The sequence below is a fragment of the Phocoena phocoena genome, chromosome X (genome assembly GCF_963924675.1).
Source record: "Phocoena phocoena chromosome X, mPhoPho1.1, whole genome shotgun sequence".
In the NCBI taxonomy this organism is placed as follows: Eukaryota; Metazoa; Chordata; class Mammalia; order Artiodactyla; family Phocoenidae; genus Phocoena; species Phocoena phocoena.
The window spans coordinates 71,246,679-71,274,227 of record NC_089240.1 but is presented as its reverse complement, the minus strand read 5'-3'; the positions used below and the strand labels follow the sequence as shown (position 1 = coordinate 71,274,227).

General features: G+C 36.2%; 1 protein-coding gene across 1 annotated transcript in view; it reads left to right on the top strand.

Annotated features, from left to right (window-relative positions):
* The window catches only part of HDX (highly divergent homeobox), a 146,971-nt gene that overhangs the window by 78,646 nt on the left and 40,776 nt on the right, over nt 1-27,549 (top strand). The window contains exon 4 of the mRNA XM_065901211.1: nt 5,485-5,631. Within this exon, the coding sequence (XP_065757283.1) occupies nt 5,485-5,631 (147 nt within the window). The remainder of the gene's footprint in view (nt 1-5,484; nt 5,632-27,549) is intronic.

The window sequence follows — 27,549 nt, the reverse complement described above, 5'->3', positions numbered from 1 at the left end:
AGCATACATTTTTTTAAATCATACAGTTTAAAAGGGTAATGCATTGATAATCATAGAAAATGTATTTCATATGATTTAAAATATCATTGTTTACAAAAAAGATATCTAACATATGTTTAGCACATTTCTGGTCACTAAGGATATACAAATTAAAAAAATAATAATAAATAAAAAAGAAAAGCATTTCTCAGAAAAATAAGACAAATAAGCATATAAAAACGCTTGGTCTTTCTTAAAGAAATATAAATCAAAAGAGCACGATACCATGTTTCACTAAACTAGCAAAAATTATAAAGTTGGATAATACCTAGCATTGATAAAGATATAGGAAAATAAGGACTATCATACATTTCAGCCTTTGTCCAGGCAATTTCTCTATGTTTACAAAAAAAGAAAATTAAATGCACATACTCTTTGGCCAACCAATTCCATTTTGTGGTATAAGACCTAAAATTAAGTCCCCATATTATATGTGTCTTGGTATCTGGGGAAAGCCGAGTGGGTCTTGAACGATGGCCCAATCACAAGTTCCCCTTACCATCGTGTTCCTGAAGATAAAGTACCATATTCAAACAACTCTCCTTAGCATGGGGACCAGGCACAGTGGCTGCTTATCCCTGAACAACAAGCTACAGTTCCCTGCTAGCCCACAGAATGATTCAAACAAGTCAATCACATTCTCCTGTGAGAAACAGAGATTTCACCATGCCTAGGGGTTACACCACAGCCTCTGCTTGTTCATTCTGTTTCCAAGTAGAATTATCCTATGGCCCCGCATGGCATACAGTGTTCTCCTCTTATAGGCTGTGAGTATGTGTGACTAATACACTACTGTTGATTTCATCTGTCTAGTGTTGAGAATCAGTTGTTTATCAATCCCTATAACTTTAAGCAGGAATCCCTTCCTTGTCAACTGGAAGAAGTGAAGGTGATAAAAACATATGGCTTGGAATTTCCTATTATATATAATTGCAAATATAAAGCAAGATATAGGTACCAGAATGTCCATTTCAGCATTGATTTTAATAGCAATAACCTGAAAACCACCTAAATGTTCGCCATTAGATAACTAAATTAGATAATATAATTAGAAAATATTAGATAACAATTACATAAATTGTATAGTGTCCATATGATGGAGCACAATGTAGAAGTTAAAAAGACTGAAGTATCTCTGTATGTGATGATATAGAAAGATCTTCAAGATATACGAAGTGAAAAAAATTAAGTTATAGTATCATCAATTTTTTTCTAAGTGTATATGCATTTTTACCCTGGAAATTTACCCAGGAAACTACTGACAGTGGTTGCCTTTGGTGTCAGGATTGGGAGTTTGTAACTAAGGAAAGAGAGAGACTGTAGCTCATTTTATACCTTTCTAATTGTTTGGCTTTTTTTTAATCAAGTGCATATTTATTTTTACAATGAAAATAAAAGTAAAAAGGCATGATACCTGCTATTAAGCAGCACATTGTCTAGTGGAAAAATGAACAAGCTTTCACAAAACAAGTTTGAAATCTCAACACCATGGGTTAATATCTGGACTGATTATTGGGATAAGGCAGAGTAGTGCACAGCATACGGAAAGCTGAGGGAGTAAGGTGAAGGAAGTACTAATTGAGCTAGAAATTTTTAATAGTTCTCACTTCAAAAGGGTTACTCCTACGTACAAATATATAATTCAATTCCACATTTAACTAAGATACATACTTAAAACAGGAAACTCTGCTCCCCAATATCAGAGTTTTGTCACTTAGTCTTATTTTTAAGAGAAAAATAAAAGAACTAAATTCCTGGAAGTGTCCTAGAGGCTGGTGAAGAGGCCAGAAGGTTTTTTCTATTGTGTTACAATATAATCCAGGTGAAATCAAAACAATTGTCTTGTCACATGGGCCAAACCTCAGCTTTCACCTGGATTTCCAGGGTTACTGGAATGTTACTCTGCACAAAATCAGTAAGATAATTGACTAATATGTCTCCCTCACTTAAGTCAGGAGTTAAGGCTGAGGGTTGTCTTGTAAAGTGAAAGTGGCTTTATATATATATATATTTTAAACATCTTTATTGGGGTATAATTGCTTTACAATGGTGTGTTAATTTCTACTTTATAACAAAGTGAATCAGTTGTACATATACATATGTTCCCATATCTCTTCCCTCTTGCATCTCCCTCCCTCCCAACCCTCCCTATCCCACCCCTCCATGTGGTCACAAAGCACCGAGCTGATCTCCCTGTGCTATGCAGCTGCTTCCCACTAGCTATCTACCTTACGTTTGGTAGTGTATATATGTCCATGCCTCTCTCTTGCTTTGTCACAGCTCACCCTTCCCCCTCCCCATATCCTCAAGTCCGTTCTCTAGTAGGTCTGTGTCTTTATTCTTGTCTTACCCCTAGGTTCTAGATTTCAATAGGGAGACAAAACTGATTTCAACTTCAGGCTCCTCGGGGAAGAATTCACCTTCTTCTTTAAGTGCCCACATTTTATTTCTTCAGTAAATGAGTATTCAGTTTTAATGTTAATTGATTTTTATTACCTTATTTATTTTCTTAGTTATAATATGCTCTTAGGAGCTTTAAAAATAACTGCCCTTTCCCCCATAAGCTTCTACTTATCAGGTGTTGTCATAAGTTACCTTCAGCATTGCTAATGCAGGACATTTCCAACAAATCAAATCAGCTTTTATTTAGTTCAATTTAAGGGATGAATCAGCTTTGGATGTCCTCTAAATGAATTACAAATTAATTGGCTCAGTGTGTTCAGTGTTCTGTTCATTATTCCTTCCAATTGACAATAATGTAGGCTAACTTATAGTGGAGAATTTGGTTCAATGGAAAAATATGGGAATATTTATACTGCTTGTTATGAATTATTTGAATCTACCTAGAACCTTACTACCATTTATTTTGCTCTTTGTTTTGCTTTGAGAATTTTAGCTCCACAACTACTGTACAATCAATATAGGAGGGACATGTAATGAGATTTTTATGTTATAAATATAACTTGAGGGTTATTTCACTTGATTAAAAAAGAAACCTGGATGACATGTTTTGATTCTTTTATTGGAAACATGTAATTTAGTACCAGTACTTGTAATAACTGTTACTCATCAGGTTGTTTTTTTTTTTTAACTTGGGGGAGAACAGATCTAGGTGGAAAGGAAATTGATTGACACACACTCAAAGAAAAACTGTACTATATGTCTTATGAAAAGACACATGCTAATTGTACAATCTAACTTCACTTTCTTGGTGGTAAACTGAGAATTCATATATTGTTTTTCCTCCTGGTAGCTAACATTTCTTTTCAAAAGATTGTAGCTTTAAGACAAATTTGCACCTGTTGTTTAGTATTGTATCAGTTTTAGTTATGATAACTCTTTTATTTGAGTCATGGTTTATATGTTGTGTACATTATTTTCTGTTGCTACCTGTATATAATTTAGGAGAGGGTTCCATTTTAAATTTCAGTTAGGAAGGAAACATTGAAAGCAGTTTATGTCTAGGAAGGCTTTGAAGTCTAACCTCTCTGTGGGGCCAGATCATTTATTCTTAAGTAGAAAGCAGCAACAGAACCTCACATCTCATGCCATAATGATTTGCCACTTTTGTCCTCAATTCATTCAGTCTCACAGGCTTTTTCTCTCTCTCACTCTCGCTCTCACCACATTCTTTCATCACAAACACACACATACAGGGTTTTGCAGCATATAGATAGATAGATAGATAGATAGATAGATAGATAGATATAGATATTCAGTTTTCAAATTTTATTTAAAATTTTGGTCATAAAGGTTCCTATTAAATTGTTTAAACAATATTTAACTTAGGAAGTAAAAATCTTCTGTTTTCCCTATATACAGTTGGTTATTATATATTCTTGCAGAATTTCTTCCACGTGTCAGCATTTTTCTTTTGTTTTCCTTTTTATTTTTTTAACATCTAATTGCTTTACAATGGTGTGTTAGTTTCTGCTGTAAAACAAAGTGATCAGCTATATGTATACATATATCCCCTCAACAGCATACATATATATATATATTTAAAATAAATTTATTTATTTATTGACTGCATTGGGTCTTCGTTGCTGTGCACGGGCTTTCTTTAGTTGCTGTGAGCGGGGGCTACTCTTTGTTGCGGTTGAGGTGTGCGGGCTTCTCATTATGGTGGCTTCTTTTGTTGCGGAGCACAGGCTCTAGGTACGGGGGCTGCAGTAGTTGTGTCATGCGGGATCAATATTTGTGGCTCACAGGCTTAGTTGCTCCACGGCATGTGAGATCCTCCTGGACCAGGGCTCGAACCCATGTCCCCTGCATTGGCAGGCAGATTCTTAACCACTGCACCAGCAGGGAAGTCCCTATATTTTTAACTAAAGTTAATTTTCAGATTTTTTTTTACCACCCCTTGAGTTAATTGGAGACACCATAGGGATAAAGCTACTAGAAAATAATCAGATATATATCTTTTTTTTTTTTTTTTTTTTTTGTGGTACGCGGGCCTCTCACTGCTGTGGCCTCTCCCGTTGCGGAGCACAGGCTCCGGACGCGCAGGCTCAGCGGCCATGGCTCACGGGCCTAGCCGCTCCGCGGCATGTGGGATCTTCCCGGACCGGGGCACGAACCCGCATCCCCTGCATCGGCAGGCGGACTCTCAACCACTGCGCCACCAGGGAAGCCCCAGATATATATCTACTTCTAGCTCTGCTATGGTCTCTCTGCGCCCTGTTGAATAAGTCCTTTGACCTTTCTTTTCATGACTCCTTATTCACAAATAGAGGTCATTATTCTATCATGCTTCTAATTTATTTCCTAGGGATGCCTCCAGGATTCGTTGAATGCAAACAATATATAAAGTCCATAGTTTATTGGTTCAAAAAAACCCTAAGAGTAAAAAGGATGGGCTTATTCTGAAACTTTCTGAAGCCATAAATATGATTGTTCTTTTAAAACAACATTATCTTATTACATTTATCTTATTTAGTCTTTTAATTTATCATAACATTAGTAGGAGTCTATCTGTGGTAAATCTAGATTAATTTATCAAAAGACAACACTGTGACATGATCCTGACTCTGGTATGTTTTTAAATATATGTAGTGTGAATGTGAATATACGTATTATAGAAAAAAGTTTGAAAGAACATATATTAGAATTAACAAGTGTGATTTCCAGGATTGTTAGTGATTTAAATTCTCTTCTTTTTAAATATATCTGTATTTTCTACAATTAATATGTATTATTTATGTGACTACAACCATTTTTATCAACATTGCTTAATTGTTATCAGGTAAATTTTTTACTCATTTTATTCTAGCACACTTTCATGTCATAGTAATAAATACCATGATAATGCCCATTTCAGGAAGGGGGAACACAGAGTAAGAATTGTGAAATTAATTTATTTGTTGAAAGTAACCTAGCACATATCACTCTGGTGATTTAATATTTTTCCTTTGAGTATTCTAATTTTTTTAAATGTTTTTACAGCTACAAGACCGCACTCAGTTCAGTGACCAAGACTTAGCCACCCTTAAGAAGTACTGGGACAATGGCATGACCAGCCTTGGCTCTGTTTGTAGAGAGAAAATTGAAGCAGTGGCAACTGAATTGAGTGTTGACTGTGAAATAGTTCGGGTAAGGTATTTTCAATAATTTTCATGTTATGGTTGAAGAGTGTCATAAATGAAAGCCTTAAAAAGTTGTATAGTTTGCGTTTCTCTAATTAGTGATGTTGAGCATCTTTTCATGTGTTTTTTGGCCATCTGTGTGTCTTCTTTGGAGAAATGTTTATTTAGAGATTCTGCCCATTTTTTGGTTGGGTTGTTTGTTTTTTTCATATTGAGCTGCATGAGCTGTTCATATATTTTTGAGATTAATCCCTTGTCAGTCACTTCATTTGCAAATATTTTCTCCCATTCTGAGGGTTGTGTTTTCATTTTGTTTATGGTTTCCTTTGCTGTGAAAAACCTTTAAAGCTTTGTTAGGTCCCATTTGTTTATTTTTGTTTTTATTTCCATTTCTCTAGGAGATAGGTCAAAAAAGATATTGCTGTGATTTATGTCAAAAAGTGTTCTGCCTATGTTTTCCTCTAAGAGTTTTACAGTGTCTGGCCTTATATTTAGGTCTTTAATCCATTTAGAGTTTATTTTTGTGTATGGTGTTAGGGAGGGTTCTATTTTCATTCTTTTACATGTAGCTGTCCAGTTGTCCCAGCACTACTTATTGAAGAGATTGTCTTTTCTCCATTGTATATTCTTGCCTCCTTAGTCATAGATTAGTTGACCATAGGTGAGTGAATTTATCTCTGGACTTTCTGTCCTGTTTCATTGATTTATGTATCTGTTTTTGTGTCAGTACCATACTGTTTTGATTACTGTTTTGATTATGGTAGCTTTGTAGTATAGTCTGAAGTCAGCCTGATTCCTTCAGCTCCATTCTTCTTTCTCAAGATCGCTTTGGCTATCTGGGATCTTCTGTTTTTCCATACAAATTCTAAAATTTTTTGCTCTAGTTCTCTGAAAAATGCCTCACACTGGTCAGAATGGCCACCATCAAAAAATCTACAAACAATAAATACTGGAGACAGTGTAGAGAAAATTGGACCCTCCTACACTGTTAGTGGGAATGTAAATTGGTACAACCATTATGGAGAACAGTATGGAGATTTCTTTAAAAACTATATATAGAGCTACCATATGATCCAGCAATCCCACTCCTGGGCATATATCCAGAGAAAACCAAAATTCAAAAAGATACATACACCCCAATGTTCACTGAAGCACTATTTACAGTAGCCAAGGCATGGAAGCAACCTAAAAGTCCATCAACAGAGGAATGGATAAAGAAGTTGTGGTACATATATACAATGGAATATTACTCAGCCTTAAAAAGAGAATGAAATAATGCCATTTGCAGCAACGTGAATGGACCTAGAGATTATCATACTAAATGAAGTAAGTCAGACAGAGAAAGACAAATAGCATATGATATCACTTATATGTGGAATCTAATTTTAAAAATGATACAAATGGACTTATATACAAAAGAGAAACAGACTCACAGATCTTGAAATCAAACTTATGGTTACCAAAGGGAAAATGTGGCAGGAAATGATAAATTAGGAGATTGGGATTAACATATACACACTACTATATATAAAATTGGTAACAAAAAGGACCTACTCTGTAACACAGGGAACTTTACTCAATACTCTGTAATAATCTCTATGGGAAAAGAATCTGAAAAAGAATGGATATATGTAAAACTGATTCATTTTGCTGTATACCTGAAACTAACACAACATTGTTAATCAACTATACTTCAATAAAAATTAATTTTAAAAATTGTATGAGGTGCTTTAAACAATGCCATCAATAAAGTGAAAAAGATAACCCACAGAATGGGAGGAAATATGTTCAAATCAAATATCTGATAAGGATCTTATCCAGAATATGTAAAGAACTCTTACATATCAATAATAAAAAGGCAAATAGTGCAATTTTAAAATGGGCAATAGATTAGAATAGTCATTTTTCCAAAGAAGATGTACAAGTGGCCAATAAATACACTAAAATATGTTCGACATCATTTGTCATTATGGAAATCAAAACCACAATGAGATACCTCTTAACACCCACTATGATGGCTATAATAAGAAAGACAGGTAATAAGTGTTGGCCAGGGTGTGGAGCAATTGGAACCATTATACACTTCTGGTGAAAATATAAAATGTTTTAACCACTTTGGAAAACAGTCCTCAAAATTTTTAACATAGAGTTACCATATGAGAGTAATTCCATTCTTAGGTATACACTCAAAAGAAATGAAAAGTATGTCCACTCAAAAACTTATACATGGAGATGCAGAATCTCTCGTATGGAGGGCCAACTATGGGACTTGAATATCTGTGGATTTTGGTATCCCCGATGGCTCTTGGATCCCCCCCAAGGCTACTTCCCGACTGTAGAGTCACATAACTAAGTTGTTGCAAACATACTTAAAATGTTTCCAATAATTGCATCAAGCAAAAAAAAAAAGGTATTTCCTTTAGTGTTTACATCTACATTGATAACATCAATTCATCATTTTTTTTTGTTATTCAGACCAGAGCAGCTTGTTTCTTTATTGCAGATAATACAGTTTGCTCAGAGCTTTGTGACCTCCTAAAGGTGTGGGATAGGGAGGATGGGAGGGAGGGAGATGCAAGAGGGAAGAGATATGGGAACATATGTATAACTGATTCACTTTGTTATAAAGCAGAAACTAATACACCATTGTAAAGCAATTATACTCCAATAAAGATATAAAAAAAATGTGCTTGAAGAGAGAGGTGTAGAATTATGCAACATCATGTCAACATATATGACTACAGAACACTTTTCTCAAAAGACTGACATTGCACAGGGACATCAGTTAAGGGGTCATTGCTTTAAGTGTCTTCACATTTGTGACATTTTATTTTTCCTTTGCAACAGTCCTATGAAGTATAGAAGAACAAGGTCACACCTTTCAGATAAAAATGTTGCTAATAAATAATTAAAACTAACTGATATATCAAGTATTAATCGAATATATAGGATGTCATTTTCCATTCTAGTCACCATAGGGCTAGAATGAAAATGTAAATCTTAGTTCTTGCTCTACTTGAAGAGATAAGTCATACAAGAGGAAAACAACCATGAAATGGTAGTTTCTTTTTATCCAACAATATTTTTATACAAGTTTTAGTACATAATGGCATCTGATGTTGCCTGATTACTGAAAATAAGACTCATGGATGGTAAATTATTCACTGAAGTTATAAGCAAGTCAGTTCTGGACCTTACATTACCACTTGAGCTTTGTGAATTCCAAAAGAAAATCACTAACTGGTATAATGTCTATCATATAAAGAAAACAAAGGATAACTAGATCCCCCAATAATTAGTCAGCAATATCAGTGTACCAGCACTGGGGTATTGTTGAATCCAACCTCGTGATCTTCTAAAAATGACCATTCAAAAGTCCCTGGGAAATCACCAAACTCCTTTAGAAGGATTTAGCTAGAACTCTCTGTGTTTCTATAATAATATTTTATTGATCAATATTGACAAAGTAGAACATTACCCTTTGTTTCCAAAGAGAGACACAAGGCCCTTGGCTTTGTTATTTAAGAAGTGTGTCCTCACCAAATGAACCTACCTACGAAACAGAAATAGACTCACAGACATAGAGAACAGACCTGTGGTTGCCAATGGCGGAGGGTGAGGGAGGGATGGAGTGGGAGTTTGGGGTTAGCAGATGCAAGCTATTATATACAGAAGAGATAAACAACAAGGTCTTACTGTATTGCACAGGGAACTGTATTCAATATCCTGTGATAAACCATAGTGGAAAAGAATATGTATATATATATATATATTTATTTATTTATATATATATATATATATATATGAATCACTTTACTGTACAGCAGAAATTAACACAACATTGTAAATCAACTATACTTCAATTTAAAAAAAAAGAAGTGTGTCCTGTAAAATTAACATTATCTTTAGTCTTAATGAAAGATTATTACAAGGGCTTCTAACAATGGGGAACTTACACTACAAAATTTGGCCAGCATGTAATAATGAGAGATATTCTTCTGTCATATAATTTTTAAAAGACAGTATATTTGCTTTGTTTGGAGGTTCTTGGCATTCTCCACTAATGGCCTCTCTACTACATGTTACATTATTAGCATTAACTTGTTTGGAAAGTTGGCAAAAAGTTGCTATATCATATTACTTCAAGTGGTTCTATGGTACTACAAACATAAACTAGGGACCAAAGGAACAATAAAAATATTCATCTATGTTAAGAGATTGATTATTCATAATGGTCAGAAATTCTGAATTCTACATATAATACAAGACGGAATTTCAATTAACGCTTTAGTATTATGGTGACAGCGTTCACAGCTCAACCAGTAACTAATGGGATAACTTTGGGTGTCACTCTCTGAAATTCAGTGTTCACAGCTGTTTAAAAAAAGAGAGAGAGAGAGAAAGAGAACAAATTACCTGCTTCACTGGAGTGAAAGAAATGAGAACTGAATATGTTCTAAGGATCACTGCTCCCTTCAGGGAGCCAGTTCCAAATTACTTAGGAAAACACTTAATACTACACTTAATACTATACTTTTCCCATGCCCCAGGAGATTAGTATAAGTATCAACATACTCCAAAGCTCTGTGAAGTTCTGCTGTAATAAAATTTATTAACTTTCCATAACCAAGTGTTTCTCCAGTCTACTTGTTCCCAAAACAATTCTGCTTTTTCCTGTTGGTACCCCCAAGAATCAGTGCTACCCAGAACACACTTGAGGGTGATGCCTCATGAAAACAAAAAGATGAATTTTAATGACCTCCAGGAATAAAAGTTTTGAACTTGATGATGTATTATTTCTGATTATAAGTAACACACACAATAAGACACCCTTGCCACCCTTGCTGGAGATAGCTGCAGAGTTCAAGTACCGGTAATGTAACCGTGATGAGTTTGTACGGAGAGCAAATTGGATGCATCTTGTGACGCTACCTATACAGAATGAGGTAAAGCTATCTTGAGTGTGAACATTGATTCATCTTTTTTAGGAAAAATTGATTTGACTTTGAAGAAAAGTTTATCAATTTCAAGATTATATCTATTCAAATTAAATAAAACTGCCAATTCTTGTGTCAGCTTACCATCATTAACATGAAAATCAAAAAGGAATACTATAAATTGAAAAGAAACTCTAAGCTTATGAATATCAACAAAGTATCCTTCAAATTTTTCTTGTAATTTTTGAAATCCTTGTATATAGAACTGGTGACTACTCCTACAATCTGCACATTGATTCATGTTAGAAAAGTGTATAAAATAATAATTTTATTGATATGAAAAGTTTTAATCTTAACAAAAATTATCACACTTGTCTGGGTAGTTCACAAATAAGCTCCTCCTTTCATTGAATCTTCAAGTATAACTTGATATTATGCAGTGTGATCTCAGTGAAAAAAGTAGAAATCACATTGCCAGTTTTGTCTTTTATTAGTGAATATTCGGTAAACATTACCACTGTGGACTTACTGTTTGTGTCACTTCCAAATTCAGATGTTGAAACTCTAATCCACAATATGATGATATTTGGAGTTGGGGCCTTTGTAAGGTAATTAGGTTATATTAGTTCCTGAGAGTGAGGACCTCAAGATGGGATTAATGCCATAATGAAAAGAGCCACATCTCTCTTTCTCTCTCTTGGCCCTATGAGGACACACGGAGAAGTTGGCTGTCTACAAGCCAGGAAGTGGACTCTCACCAGACACCAGGTCTACTGGTGCCTTGATCTAGACAAATATTTGTTGTTTAAAGAAAACTTATACATGGATGTACACAACAGCATTATTCATAATAGCAAAAATGTAGGAAAAAATGTTCATCAAGTGAATGAATAGACAAAATGTGATATATGCATATAGTGGAATATTATAGAGCCATATAAAGGAATGAAATACTGAAACATGCTACAAAATAGATGAATCTTGAAAACATTATGCCAAATGAAAGAAGCCACAAAAGACTGCATATTTTATAGTTCCATTTATATGAAATGTCCAGAATAGGCACATCTATAGAGACAGAGGGTGGATTAGTGGCTGCCAGGGGCTGGTGGGAGGGAGGAATGAGGAGTGACTGCTAATGGGTATAGGGTTTGTTTTGGGCATGATGAAAATGTTCTGGAATTAGCTAGTGGTAATTGTTGCACAACTCTGTGAATATGTTAAAAATATTTTCACTGTACACATTAAATGAGTGAGTTGTATGGCATGTTAAATATATCTCGATAACACTGTTTTTAAAATTGCATGAAATATCTGCCCTTTTAGCACAGCTGGCAGCACATAAGTCTCATAAAATTGCATGAGGTGATCTGAAATACAGTACTCCCCCCTTATCTGTGGTTTTGCTTTCTGCAATTTCAGTTACCTGTGCTCAACTGCAGTCTGAAAATATTAAATGGAAAATTCCAGAAATAAACAATTCATAAGTTTTCATTTGTGCTCTGTTTGGAGTAGCATGATAGATCTTGTGTCCTCCTGCTCCATCCTAGGATGTGAATCATCCCTTTCTCCAGTGTATTTATGTTGTATATGCTACCCACCCATTAGTCACTTAGTAGCCATCTAAGTTATCAGATTGACTGTCATGGTATCTCAGTGCTTGTGTTCAAGTAACCCTTATTTTACTTAATAATTGCCCCAAATCTCAAGAGTAGTGATGCTGGCAACTTGGATATTCTCTTACTGTGCCTAGTTTATAAATTAAACTTTATTGTAGGTGTGTGTATAGAAAAAAAATGTAGTATATATAGCGTTTGATACTATCCCTGGTTTCAGGCATTCACTCAGATAATGGGGGAGTACTGTACATCTCACATATTATATAATGAATGATAGATTGAAAAATTATATTGATCAGTCGTGGGAACTGTAGTTTACATTCCATTTAAAAGATACTTGTATAAGATTTAGATAGTGGCAGACGTATGGTGGTATTTAACAACCAGCTATTTAAGGGGAAAAAAAAGCCCTGATTTATAACATTTGTTGATTTCTATGATATAAAGATTCCTGCCATGGCTGATTCCATGGCTTCTTCAATGCAGAGTTCAAAAGAGATGCTAACAATTGACTCTTGTGAGCAAGTATAAGTAGGATTCAGCTCACACTGGAGGATCATTACAGAAAATCAAGAGTGAAGTACTATTAAAGAAAAAGGACAAAACGCAGAACTCTTCCAGAGGAAGAAATAAAGTATTTTCTCATACATATATGAAGAAAGAGGGAGAAATATAGGCAGAAATCATAGAGCACATTTCTCAAAATAAATACTGCTCTGTCCAGAGCCATGCTTTTTATTTTTTTTTAGGATTCAGATGAGAAATCAAATAAAATCCTGTATTTACTGAGCATGCTATGTGTTATATATACGAACAGGGAACTAGAAATGCATTAGACACTTGTCCTATTTCTAAGGAGCTTAAAGTCTAGCAAAAGGGGTGACAAAAGAATATAAATGACTGAAGAGGAATTGGAGTGGCATCATGGTATGAGGAGCCTAATCAAAAGCCACAATTAGGGAAATACAGAGCATGTGTTTTTGTTGTCATTGTTTTTAATGTTTCTTTAAATCAAAGTTATACATGCACATAGCTTAAGGAGCTAAGCTCTGTAGGACTTGCTACAAAACCAACATTCTTTACTCCTCTCCTCCTACCATTTCCCGATAGCCAGAGTACTTTCTACTCTTTTAGATGATTCCTTTGGTATTTACCACCATCCGAATAATGTGGTATATTAATTAGAATTAGGTTTTGCTGTGAATAACAAAAAGACTCAAAATAACAGTGGCTTAAACAAGATATTTCAATTCCATGTACAAGTCCAGAGCTGGCATGGCCCTTCTGCCTTGTGAAGTCCTCAAGAGACTCTAATGCCTTCCATCTTCCATTCTGCCATCCCTATGATGTAGCCCTGGTCCTCAGGGTCCAAAATTATGGCATTTACAGTCCAGGCAGCATGACAGAGATGGGGAGAAAGAAGGGAGAAAAAGTGTGTACTAGCTATCTTTTAAAAGGGATTCCCAGAAACTGCCACAAGACATATTCACTTAAATCCCATTGGCTAAATATTAGTCACATGGTCATACCTAACTACAAGGGAAGCTGCAAATGTAGTTATATTGTAGAGAGTCATGTGCCCAGCTAAACTTTCAGTTATTATTGGAAGAGGGAGAAAGATATTGGGGAACACCTAGCTGTCTCATCTATCTGTTTATATCACTACTTCTTGATTTTTCAGTGTTAGGCATTGTTGATTGTTTTTTGACTATGAAATGCAAGGCATTTTTTCTAACTCTTTCAATATCTCTTTATTGATCCTTTCACCTACATGTATACTTCTCTTCTTATCCTCACAGTATAATTATTCCACAATTTTGGTTAGTTTGATATTTTGTGTTAACATTATTATGACTATGTAAATGCTTTACACATTTGACTTGTGTGGTATAATATTATTTTTGTCCTTTTCTGCATACTATTATTTTGTTTCCTTGGAGTTCTTTATTTACTTTGGTTTTGGTTTTTGTATGTTTGCTTGCTTAATTTTCTAGGTACTACTACTAATTTATCCTCAAAACCTTCCCCAGTTGTACATACTTCCTTTCAATACATTCATACACATTTGGTAGTACAACAATTTTATCTTCTTAAAGAAATTTTCCTGGAACTTCTGATCTGCTCCAACCTGTTACTCTGCACCTGGAGCACAACTGTTACCCTGAGATCTCCATATTCAATCTGTTTGTTCTTTTGCTATACTTTCAGTAAGATATCCTCAAATTTATCTTCCAACTTTTCTTTTTTGAGTTTTTTTCACTTTTGTTTTTATTCAATCTGCCACTGATACTAATAAACTCCATGTGCAATGACAGCAGCTTTCACGATCCATGGACTGTCATAAGGGTTCCTTGAGACCCCATACTGCAGAGAGAGGACAGAGAGACAGAATATTAATAAAAACATACTCTTCCAAAATGAAAGATAAGATAACCACAGGGTTCTTCACTAAGATTCTATTTGATATAAAGGAGTTTTAGGCATAACTGAAGTTAAAAATTTTCAAAGCCATGGGTACTGTGCAGAAATCTTTATCCCTATAAAAATACTAACATACAGAAAAAGAAAGAAGTATTACCATTTTCTTCTTGCTTATGGCTTGTTAAAACTTCTACTAGAGGAAAGAATAGTGAAATGCTTACTATCTTTTTATTTTTAGTGGTTTTCCAAAATGCAGCATGCCCACAGCAGAAAGAAACTTTGAAAAGGTTATGTACTGTAATAGGACTTCTTTTGTAATATTAGATAAACTGAAAATAAGAATATGTTTCCCACATAAATATATTCCTGAGATTGTGGAAGAAACTATGTATATGTTTAAAAGTCTAATAGACCTTCTAGTTATTGATCACCAAAATGAGCTTTGCCTCAGGATGTATAGTTAGCCATTACTTGTGGAATAATGTGGAAATTTTAGATTCATGTTTCCTTGTTATATCTTATATTTCTGAAAAAGTCTAAGAAGCAAATTTGGTATATTTTCCCTTTAATTTCATTGAATGTTATGTACATACATTTCTTTAATGTGGAATGTTTTCCCAGGTTCCTGCCTAATATTACTGACTTATTCATTCATGAAAGGTAAACCGAACACCTATTATGTGCCAGAACTCTTCTAGATGCCATGAGAAAAACGCAGTTCTCCTTCAGAATTTGCAATATAACATGGTCAAATTATTTAGTCTCTGTGCTTCAGTTAACAGTAAATGGACATAATATAACAGAGGGTGGTTTTGAGATAATGTATGTGGATAATAAGTGTAAAGCACCATAAGTCACCTGTAAAAGTTTGTTCCCTCCCCTATCTCTCTGCAATTCAGTTTAATGCCTGCCCTTTCTATCTGTGTTTTCATTGTAGTAGACATACATAAAAACAAACTCTTGTATGGTCAAATATTTATATAAACAACACATGTTTGAATGTTTAAAACACATTTTGAAAGACAAGTAAATTTCATGGTAAACAGATGTATGTTTTTACATTTTAGATTATGTTTATTTTCCTAGGATCATGGCTAAATTTGAAATGAATTTAAATAGAAGAATGCTTTGCACTTACACTGTTTTTAGCTTGTTTTTTCATTAAATATAAGCCTCCACCACCAATGTGTATGAAAAACAAATTGTAAACTCTCTATTATATTACATGGATACTGACTTAAAGCTGGTGAGCATCTTGAGATTGAATACCATACTCTTATTTTATATAAGAAAAGTGTAGATAGATGGGAGTATGCCTCACCTAAGGTCACACAGCTGGTCAGTGATTAGAGGCCAGATCTCTTTATTACCAGTCTACCATTATTGTCATTTCCATTTCACCAGTCTATGCCTTGCCATAAGAATTACTTTGCATATTTCTTAAAAATACAGAATCTTGTTAAAGCTAAAGCCTCTGGCAAGTACTGAAATTGGAATTGATCATTTCTAAGGTGCAACATTTATCTCTCTTACTTAATGTATCACCCTGTACATATTTTTCTACATGAGCTTCTCTGAGGACAACAGTTATAAACGCTTGATGGGGCATATGTCAGAGTGTAAAAAAGAAAAATATACTGATTAACAAGACTCAAAAACAAAGGTTGGGGGGACCTTCAAGAAAGTGGAGGAATAAGACATGGAGATCAACTTCCTCCCCACAAATACATCAAAAATACATCTACATGTGGAACAACGCCTACATAACACCTACTGAAGGCTGGAAGAAGACCTCAGACTTCCCAAAAGGCAAGAAATTACCCACGTACCTAGGTAGGGCAAAAGAAAAAAGGAAAAACAGAGACAAAAGAATAGGAATGAGACCTGCACATCTGAGAGGGAGCTGTGAAGGAGGAAAACTTTCCATACACTAGGAAGCCCCTTCAGTGGAGGAGAAAGGCAGTGGGCAGGGGGAAAGCTTTGAAGCCATGGAGGAGAGTACAGCAACAGTGGTGCAGAGGGAAAAACAGAGATTCTTTCACAGAGGATCAGCGCCGACCAGCACTCACCAGCCTGAGAGGCTTGTCTGCTCACCCGCCAGGGCAGGTGAGGGCTGGGAGCTGAGGCTTTCGTTTTGGAGGTCAGATCCAAGACAGAGGATTGGGGTTGACTGTGTGAACACAGCCTGATGGGGGCTAGTGTGCCACAGCTAGCTGGGAGGGAGTCTGGGAAAAATCTGGATCTGCCTAAGAGGCAAGAGGCCATTGTTTCAGGGTGCTCGAGGAGAGGAGATTCAGAGCACTGCCTAAACGAGCTCCAGAGATGGGCACGAGCAGGCTAACAACACAGACACCAAAGACGGCCATGAAATGCTAAGGCTGCTGCTGCAGCCACCAAGAACCCTGTGTGCAAGCACAGGTCACTATCCACACCTCCTCTCCCAGGAGCATGTTAAGCCTACCACTACCAGGGTCCCATGATCCAGGGACAACTTCCCCAGGAGAACACACGGTGCACCTCAAGTTCTTGCCACATCATGCCTGCCTCTGCCACCACAGGCTCAACCTGCATTCCATACTGCTGACTCCCCTCGGGCTGAGTGAGCCAGAGACCCCTGAACAACTGCTACTTTAACCCCATCCTGTCTGGGCAAAGAACAGATACCCTCAGGCGACCTACATGCAGAGGCATGGCAAAACCCAAAGCCAAACCCCAGGAGCTGTGCAAACAAAGAAGAGAAAGGGGAATTTCTCCCAGCAGCCTCAGGAACAGTGGATTAAATGTCCACAATCAATTTGATGTAGCCTGCATCTGTGGAATACCTGACTAGATAACAAATGATCCCAAAATTGAGGTGCTGAATTTTGGGAGCAACTGTAGGCTTGGGGTCGGCCTTCTGCATCTAATTTGTTTCTGATTTTAGGTTTATTTTAGTTTAGTATTTAGAGTTTATTATCATTGGTAGATTTGCTTATTGATTTGGTTGCCCTTTTCCTCCTTATTTTTCTCTTATATACAGATTTATTTTTCCTTATTCTCTTTTTCTGATGGTGTATGTGTATGATTCTTTGTGTGATTTGTCTGCATAGATTTACTTTTACCATTTATCCTAGGATTCTGTCTGTCCATTTTTTGTTTGTTTGTTTGATTTTTAGTATAGTTTTCAGCACTTGTTACCATCGGTGGTTTGTTTTTTGGATTGGTTGCTCTCTTCTTTCTATCTTTCTTTGCTTTTCCTTTTTTATTACCTTATTTTAATTTTTAATAATTATTTTTTATTTTAATAACATTTTTATTTTATTTTATTTTATTCTTCCTTTCTTTTTTTCTCCTTTTTTTTCCTGAGCTGTGTGGCTGACATGGTCTTGGTCCTCCATCCAGGTGTAAGGCCTGTGCCACTGAGGATGGAGAGCCGAGTTCAGGACATTGGTCCAAAAGAGACCTCCCAGATACATGTACTATGAACCAATGAAAGCTCTCCCAGAAATCACCATCTCAATGCTAAGACCCAGCTCCACTCAATGACGAGCAAGGTACAGTGTTGGACACCCTATGTAAAACAACTAGCAAAACAGGAATACAACCCCACCCATTAACAGAGAGGCTGTAAAATCATAAAAAAGGTCACAGACACCCCCAAAACAAACCACCAGATGTGGCCCTGCCACAAGAAAAAAATATCCAGCATCATCCACAAGAACACAGGCACCAATCCCTTCCACAGGAAGCCTACACAAACCACTGAACCAACCTCAGCCACTGGGGGAAGACACCAAAAACAACTGAAACTATGAAGCTGCAGCCTGCAAAAAGGAGGCCCCTACACAGTAAGTTAAGCAAAAGGAGAATACAGAGAAACACACAGCAGATGAAGGAGCAAGGTAAAAAACCACCAGATCAAACAAATGGAGAGGAAATAGGCAGTCTACCTGAAATAGAATTCAGAGTAATGATAGTAAAGATGATACAAAATCTTGGAAATGGAAAGGAGAAAATACAAGAAACGTTTAACAAGGACATAGAAGAACTAAAGAGCAAACAAACAATGATGAAGAACACAATAAATGGAATTAAAAATTCTTGAGAAGGAATCAGTAGCAGAATAACTGAGGCAGAAGAACAGATAAATGACCTGGAAGATGAAATAGTGGAAATACCTATTGCAGAGCAGAATAAAGAAAGAAAGAATCAAAGGAATTGAGGACAGTATTAGAGACCTCTGGGATAACATTAAATGCACCAACATTCGAATTATAGTGGTCCCAGAAGAAAAAGAGAAAAAAGAAAGGGATGGAGAAAATATTTCAAGAAATTATAGTTGAAAACTTCCCTAATATGGCAAAGGAAATAGTCAGTCAAGTCCAGGAAGCAAAGAGAGTCCCATACAGGATAAATCCAAGAAGAAGCACAACAAGACACATATTAATCAAACTATCAAAAGTTAAATACAAAGAAAAATTATTAAAAGCAGCAACGGAAAAGCAACAAATAATATACAAGGGAATCCCCATAAGGTTAACAGCTGATCTTTCAGCAGAATCTCTGCAAGCCAAAAGGGAGTGGCAGGACATATTTAAAGTGAAGAAAGGGAAAAACCTACAGCCAAGATTACTCTACTCATCAAGGATCTCATTCAGATTCAGCGACAAAATTAAAATCTTGATGAAAAAGCAAAAGTTAAGAGAATTCAGAAGCACCAAACCAGCTTTACAACAAATGCTAAAGGAACTTATTTAGGCAGGAAACACAAGAGAAGGAAAATACCTACAATAACAACCCAAAGCAATTAAGAAAATGGTAATAGGAACATGCATATTGACAACTACCTTAAATGTAAATGGATTAAATGCTCCAACCAAAAGGCATAGACTGGCTGAATGGATACAAAAGCAAGACCCATATATATGCTGTCTACAAGAGACCCACTTCAGACCCAGGGACACATACAGTCTGAAAGTGAGGGGATGGAAAAAGATATTCCATGCAAATGGAAATCAAAAGAAAGCTGGAATAGCAATTCTCATATCAGACAAAATAGACTTTAAAATAAAGACTATTACAAGAGACAAAGAAGGACACTACATAATGATGAAGGGATCAATCCAAAAAGAAGATATAACAATTGTAAATATTTATGCACCCAACGTAGGAGCACCTCAATACCTAGGGCAAATACTAGCAACCATAAAATGGGAAATCGACAGTAACACAATCATAGTACGGGACTTTAACACCCCATTTTAACCTATGGACAGATCATCCAAAATGGAAATATATAAGGAAACACAAGCTTTAAATGATACATTAAACAAGATGGACTTAACTGATATTTATAGGACATTCCATGCAAAAACAACAGAATGTACTTTCTTCTCAAGTGCTCATGGAACATTTTCCAGGTAGATCTTATCTTGGGTCACAAATCAATCCTTGGTAAATTTAAGAAAATTGAAATCATACAAAGTATGTTTTCTGAACACAACACATTGAGACTAGATATCAATTACATGGAAAAATCTGTAAAATACACAAACACATAGAGGCTAAACAATATACTACTAAACAACCAAGAGATCACTGAATAAATCAAAGAGGAAATCAAAAAATCCCTAGAAACAAATGACAATGAAAACACAACAACCCAAAACCTATGGGATGCAGCAAAAGTAGTGTTAAGAAGGAAGTTTATACCAATACATTTTACCTCCAGAAACAAGAAACATTCCAAATAAACAACCTAAACTTATACCTAAAGCAATTAGAAAAAGAAGAACAAAAAAATCCGAAAGTTAGGAGAAGGAAAGAAATCATAAAGATCAGGTAAGAAAAAAATTGATAAAGAAATGAAGGAAATGAGAGCAAAGATCAATAAAACTAAAAGCTGGTTCCTTGAGAAGATAAACAAGATTGATAAACCACTAGCCAGATTCATCAAGAAAAAAAGGGAGAAGACTCAAATCAGTAGAACTAGAAATGAAAAAGAAGAAACAACTGACTCTAGAAATACAAAGAATCGAGATTTGGAAGCAAGATGGCAGAGTAGAAGGACATGCTCTCACTCCCTCTTGAGAGAACACCAGAATCACAACTAACTGCTGAATAATCATCAACAGGAACACAATGGAATACACCAAAAATATATATCCCACATCCAAAGACAAAGTAGAAGCCACAATGAGATGGTAAGAGGGGCACAATCACAATAAAATCAAATCCCATAACTGCTGGGTGGGTGACTCACAAACTGGAGAACACTTATACCACAGAAGTCCACCCACTGGAGTGAAGGTCCTGAGCCCCACGTCAGACTTCCCAACCTGGGGTTCCAACAAAAGGAGGAGGAATTCCTAGAAAATCAGACTTTGAAGGCTAGTGAGATTTGATTGCAGGACTCTGACAGGATTGGGGAAAACAGAGACTCCACTCTTGGAGGGCACACATGAAGTAGTGTGCACATTGGGACCCAGGGGAAGGAGCAGTGATCCCAGTGGACACTGAACCAGACATACCTGCTAGCGTTGGAGGGTTTCCTGCAGAGGCAGTGGTTGGCTGTGGCTCACCATGAGGACAAGGACACTGGCAGCAGAGGTTCTGGAAAGTATTTCTTGGTGTTAGCCCTCCCAAAGTCCACCATTGACCCCACCAAAGAGCCCGGGTAGGCTCTGGTGTTGGGTTGCCTCAGGCCAAACAACCAAAAGGGAGGGAAACAAGCCCCACCCATCATCAGTCAAGCAGATTAAAGTTTTACTGAGCTCTGCCCACCAGAGAAACAGCCAGCTCTACCCACCACCAGTCCCTCCCATCAGGAAACTTGCACAAGCCTCTTAGATAGCCTCATCCACCAGAGGGCAGATAGCAGAAACAAGAAGAACTGCAATCCTGCAGCCTGTGGAATAAAAATCACATTCACTGAAAGATAGACAAGGTGAAAAGACAGAGGTCTATGTACCAAATGAAGGAACAAGATAAAAGCCCAGAAAAAGAACAAAATGAAGTGGAGGTAGGCAACCATCCAGAAAATGATTTCAGAATAATGATAGTGAAGATGATCCAGGACCTCAGAAAATGAATGGAGGCGAAAATCGAGAAGATGAAAGAAATGTTTACTAAAGACCTAGGAGAATTAAAGAACAAACAAAGATGAACAATACAATAACTGAAATGAAAACTACACTAGAAGGAATCAATAGAAGAATAACTGAGGCAGAAGAAGGGATAAGTGACCTGGAAGACCGAATGGTGGAATTCACTGCTGCAGAACAGAAAAAGAACAAAGAATGAAAAGAAATGAAGACAGCCAAAGAGACCTCTGGGACAACATTAAATGTAACAACTTTCACATTATAGGGGTCCCAGAAGGAGAAGAGAGAGAGAAAAAACTCGAAAAAATATATTTGAAGAGATTACAGTCAGAACCTTCCCTAACATGGGAAAGAAAATAGCCATCCAACTTCAGGAAGCACAGAGAGTCCCACACAGGATAAACCCAAGGGGAAACATGCTGAGACAAATAGTAATCAAATTGGCAAAAATTAAAAACAAAGAAAAATTACTGAAAGCAGCAAGGGAAAAATGACAAATAACACACAAAGGAATCCCCATAAGGTTAACAGCTGATCTTTCAGCAGAAGCTCTACAAGCCAGAAGAGAGTGTCATGATATACTTAAAGTAATGAAGGGGAAGAAGCAACCAAGATTACTCTACCTGGCAAGGATCTCATTCAGATTCGATGGAGAAATCAAAAGCCTTACACACAAGAAAAAGCTAAGAAAAGTCAGCACAACCAAACCAGCTCTACCACAAATGCTGAAGGAACTACTCTAAGTGGGGAACACAACAGAAGAAAAAGACCTACAAAAGTAAACCCAAAACAAATAAATAAATGGCCATAGGAGCATACATATTGATAATTACCTTAAACGTGAATGGATAAATTGCTCCAACCAAAAGACACAGGCTTGCTGAATGGATAGAAAAACAAGACCCATCTATATGCTGTCTACAAGAGACCCACTTCAGACCTAAGGACACATACAGACTGAAAGTGTGGGGATGGAAAATGATATTCCATACAAATGTAAATCAAAAGAAAGCTGGAGTAGCAATACTCATATCAGATACAAAAGACATTGAAGTAAAGAATTTTGCAAGAGACAAGGAAGGACACTACATAATGATCAAGGGATCAATCCAAGAAGAAGATGTAACAATTATAAATATATATGCACCCAACATAGGAGCACTTCAATACATAAGGCACCTGCTAACAGCTATAAAAGAGAAAATTGACAGTAACACAGTAATAGTGGGGGACTTTAACACCTCACTTACACCAATGAACAGATCATCCAAAATGAAAATAAATAAGGAAAGAGAATCTTTAAAAGACACAATAGGCCAGATAGATTTAATTGATATTTATAAGACATTCTATCCAAAAGCAGCAGATTACACTTCCTTCTGAAGTGCACATGGAACATTCTCCAGGATAGATCAAATCTTGGGTCACAAATCAAGCCTCAGTAAATTTAAGAAATTTGAAATCATATCAAGCAGCTTTTCTGATCACAACGTTATGAGATTAGAAATGAAATACAGGGAAAAAATGTAAAAAAAAAACAAACAAACACATGAAGGCTAAACAATATGTTACTAAATAACCAAGAGATCACTGAAGAAATCAAAGTGGAAATCAAAAAATACCTAGAGACAAAAGGCAATGAAAAAAAAAGACGATCCAAAACCTATGGGATGCAGCAAAAGCAGTTCTAACAGGGAAATTTATAGCTCTACAACCCTACCTCAAGTAACAAGAAAAGTTTCAAATAAAGAATCCAATGTTACACCTAAATGAACTAGAAAAAGAACAAAGAATACCCAACGTTAGCAGAAGGGAAAAAATCATAAAGATCGGAGCATAAATAAATGAAATAGAAACAAAGAAAACAATAGCAGAGATAAATAAAACTAAAAGATAGTTCTTTGAGAAGATATACCAAATGTATAAACCATTAGCCAGACTAATCAATAAAAAGAGGGAGAGGACTCAAATCAATAAAATTAAAAATGAGAAAGGAGAAGTTATAACAGACACCACAGAAATACAAAGCATCCTAAGAGACTACTACAGGCAACTCTATGCCAATTAGTTGGACAACCTGGAAAAAATGTACAAATTCTTAGAAAGGTATAACCTTCCAAGACTGAACCAGGAAGAAATAGAAAATATGAACAGAGAAATCACAAGTAATGAAATTGAAGCTGTGATTAAAAATCTTCCAACAAACAAAAGTCCAGGACCAAATGGCTTCACGGGTGAATTCTATCAAACATTTAGAGAAGAGCTAACGCCCATCCTTCTCAAACTCTTCCAAAAAATTGCGGAGGAAGGAGCACTCCCAAACTCATTCTATGAGGCCACCATCACCCTGATACCAAAACCAGACAAAGATACTACAAAAAAAGAAAATTGCAGACAAATATCACTGATGAATATAGATGCAAAAATCCTAAACAAAATACTAGCAAACAGAATCCAACAACACATTAAAAGGATCATAAACCATGATCAAGTGGGATTTATCCCAGGGATGCAATGATTCTTCAATATACGTGAGTCAATCAATGTGATATGCTGTATCAACAAATTGAAGAATAAAAACCATATGATTTTCTCAATAGATGCAGAAAAACTTTTGACAAAATTCAACACCCATTTGTGATAAAAACTCTCCAGAAAGTGGGAATAGAGGGAACCTACTTCAACATAAAAAAGGCCATATATGACAAACCCACAGCAAACATCATTCTCAATGGTGAAAAATTGAAAGCATTTCCTCTAAGATCAGGAACAAGAAAAGGATGGCCACTCTCACCACTATTATTCAACATAGATTTATAAGTGCTAGCCATGACAATCAGAGAAGGACAAGGAATAAAAGGAATAAAAATTGGAAAAGAAGAAGTAAAGCTGTCACTGTTTGCAGATGACATGATACTATACATAGAGAATCCTAAAGATGCCACCAGAAACCTACTAGAGCTAATCAATGAATTTGGTAATGTTGCAGGATACAAAATTAACACACAGAAATATCTGGTATTCCTATACACTAATGATGAAAAATCTGAAAGAGAAATTAAGGAAACACTCCCATTTACCACTGCAACAAAAAGAATAAAATACCTAGATATAAACCTATCTAGGGAGACAAAAGACCTGTAGAAAACTATAAGACACTGATGAAAGAAATTAAAGATGATACCAACAGATGGAGAGGTATACCATGTTCTTAGATTGGAAGAATTAATATTGTGAAAATGACTATACTACCCAAAGCAATCTACAGATTCAATGCAATCACTATCAAATAACCAAAAGCATCTTTTACAGAGGTAGAACAAAAAATCTGAAAATTTGTGTGGAGACAGAAAAGACCCTGAAGAGCCAAAGCAGTCTTGAGGGAAAAATGCTGAGCTGGATGAATCAGAGTCCCTGACTTCAGACTATACTACAAAGCTAAAGTAATCAATACAATATGGTACTGGCACAAAAACAGAAATATAGATCAATGGAACAAAATAGAAAGCCCAGAGATAAACCCACACAGCTATGGTCAACTAATCTATGACAAAGGAGGAAAGGATATACAATGGAGAAAACACAGTATCTTCAATAAATCGTGCTGGGAAAACTGGACAGCTATATGTAAAAGAATGAAATTAGAACACTTCCTAACACCATACACAAAAATAAACTCAGAATTGATTAGAGACCGAAATGTAAAAACAGACACTATAAAACTCTTAGAGGGCTTCCCTGGTGGCACAGTTGTTGAGAGTCCACCTGCCGATGCAGGGGACATGAGTTCGTGCCCCGGTCCGGGAAGATCCGACATGCCGTGGAGTGGCTAGGCCCGTGAGCCATGGCCACTGAGCCTGTGTGTCTGGAACCTGTGCTCCACAACGGGAGAGGCCACAACAGTGACAGGTCCACGTACTGCAAAAGAAAAAAGAAAAAAAAAACTCTTAGAGTAAAACACTGGAAGAACACTCTTTGACATAAATTACAGCAAGATCTTTTTTGATCCACCTCCTACAGTAATGGAAATAAAAACAAAAATAAACAAATGGGACCTAATGAAACTTCAAAGCTTTTGCACAGCAAAGGAAACCATAAACAAGATGAAAAGACAACCCTCAGTATGGGAGAAAATATTTGCAAAGGAATCAATGGACAAAGGATTAATATCCAAAGTATATAAATAGCTCATGAAGCTCAATATTTAAAAAACAAACATCCCTAACCAAAAATGGGCAGAAGACCTAAATAGACATTTCTCCAAAGAAGACATACAGATGGCCAAGAAGGACATGAAAAGCTCCTCAACATCAGTAATTACTAGAAAAATGCAAATCAAAACTACAATGAGGTATCATCTCACACCAGTTAGAATGGGCATCATCAGAAAGTTTTCGAACAACAAATTTTGGAGAGCATGTGGAGACAAGGGAACCCTCTTGCCCTGTTGGTGGGAATGTAAATTGATACAGCCACTATGGAGAACAGTATGGAGGTTCCTTAAAAACTAAAAATAGAATTACCATATGACCCAGCAATCCAACTACTGGACATATACCCAGAGAAAACCATAATTCAAAAAGACACATGCACCCCAATGTTCCTTGCAGCACTGTGTACAATAGCCAGGTCACGGAAGCAACCTAAATGCCCATCGACAGACGAATGGATAAAGAAGATGTGGTACATATATACAATGCAATGTTACTCAGCCATAAAAAGAAATGAAATTGGGTCATTTGTTGAGACATGGATGGACCTAGAGACTGTCATACAGAGTAAAGTAAGTCAGCAAGAGAAAAAAAATGTGTATATTAACGCATATATCTGGAACCGAGAAAAATGGTATGACGAACCGCTTTGCAGGGCAGAAATTGAGACACAGATGTAGAGAAGAAATGTATGGACACCAATGGGGGAAAGCAGTGTGTGGGGGGTGAGGGGGTGATTAATTGGGCAACTGTGTTTGACATGTACACCATGATGTGTATAAAATTGATGACTGATGAGAACAAGATGTATAAGAAAATAAAAATAAATAAAAGTCAGGAGTTCAAAAAAATAACAAAAAGAAATACAAAGGATCATGAGAGATTCCTACAAGCAACTATATACCAATAAAATGGACAACCTGCAAGAAATGGTCAAATTCTTAGTAAAGCACAACCTTCCAAAACTGAACCAAGAAGAAATAGAAAATATAAACAGGCCAATCACAAGCACTGAAATTGAAAATGTGATTAAAAATCTTCCAACAAACAAAAGCCCAGAACCAGATGGCTTCACAGATGAATTCTATCAAACATTTAGAGAAGAGCTAACACTAACCTTCTCAAACTCTTCCAAAACATAGCAGAGGGAGGAACACTCCCAAACTCATTCTATGAGGTCACCATCACATTGATACCAAAACCAGATAAAGATGTCACAATAAAAGAAAACTACAGGCCAATATCACTGATGAGCACAGATGCAAAAATCCTCAACTAATTACTAGCAACCAGAATCCAACAGCACATTAATGGATCATACAACATGATCAAGTGGGGTTTATCCCAGGGTTGCAAGGACTCTTCAATATACACAAATCAATCAATACGATACACCACATTAATAAACGGAAGTATAAAAACCATATGATCATCTCAATAGATGCAGAAAAAGCTTTTGACAAAATTCAACACCCATTTCTGATAAAAACCCTTCAGAAAGTAGGCATAGAGAGAACTTACCTCAACATAATAAAGGCCATATATGACAAACCCACAGGCAGCATCGGTCTCAATGGTGAAAAACTGAAACCTTTTTCACTAAGATCAGGAAGAAGACACTCTCACTACTATTATTCAACATAGATTTGGGAGTT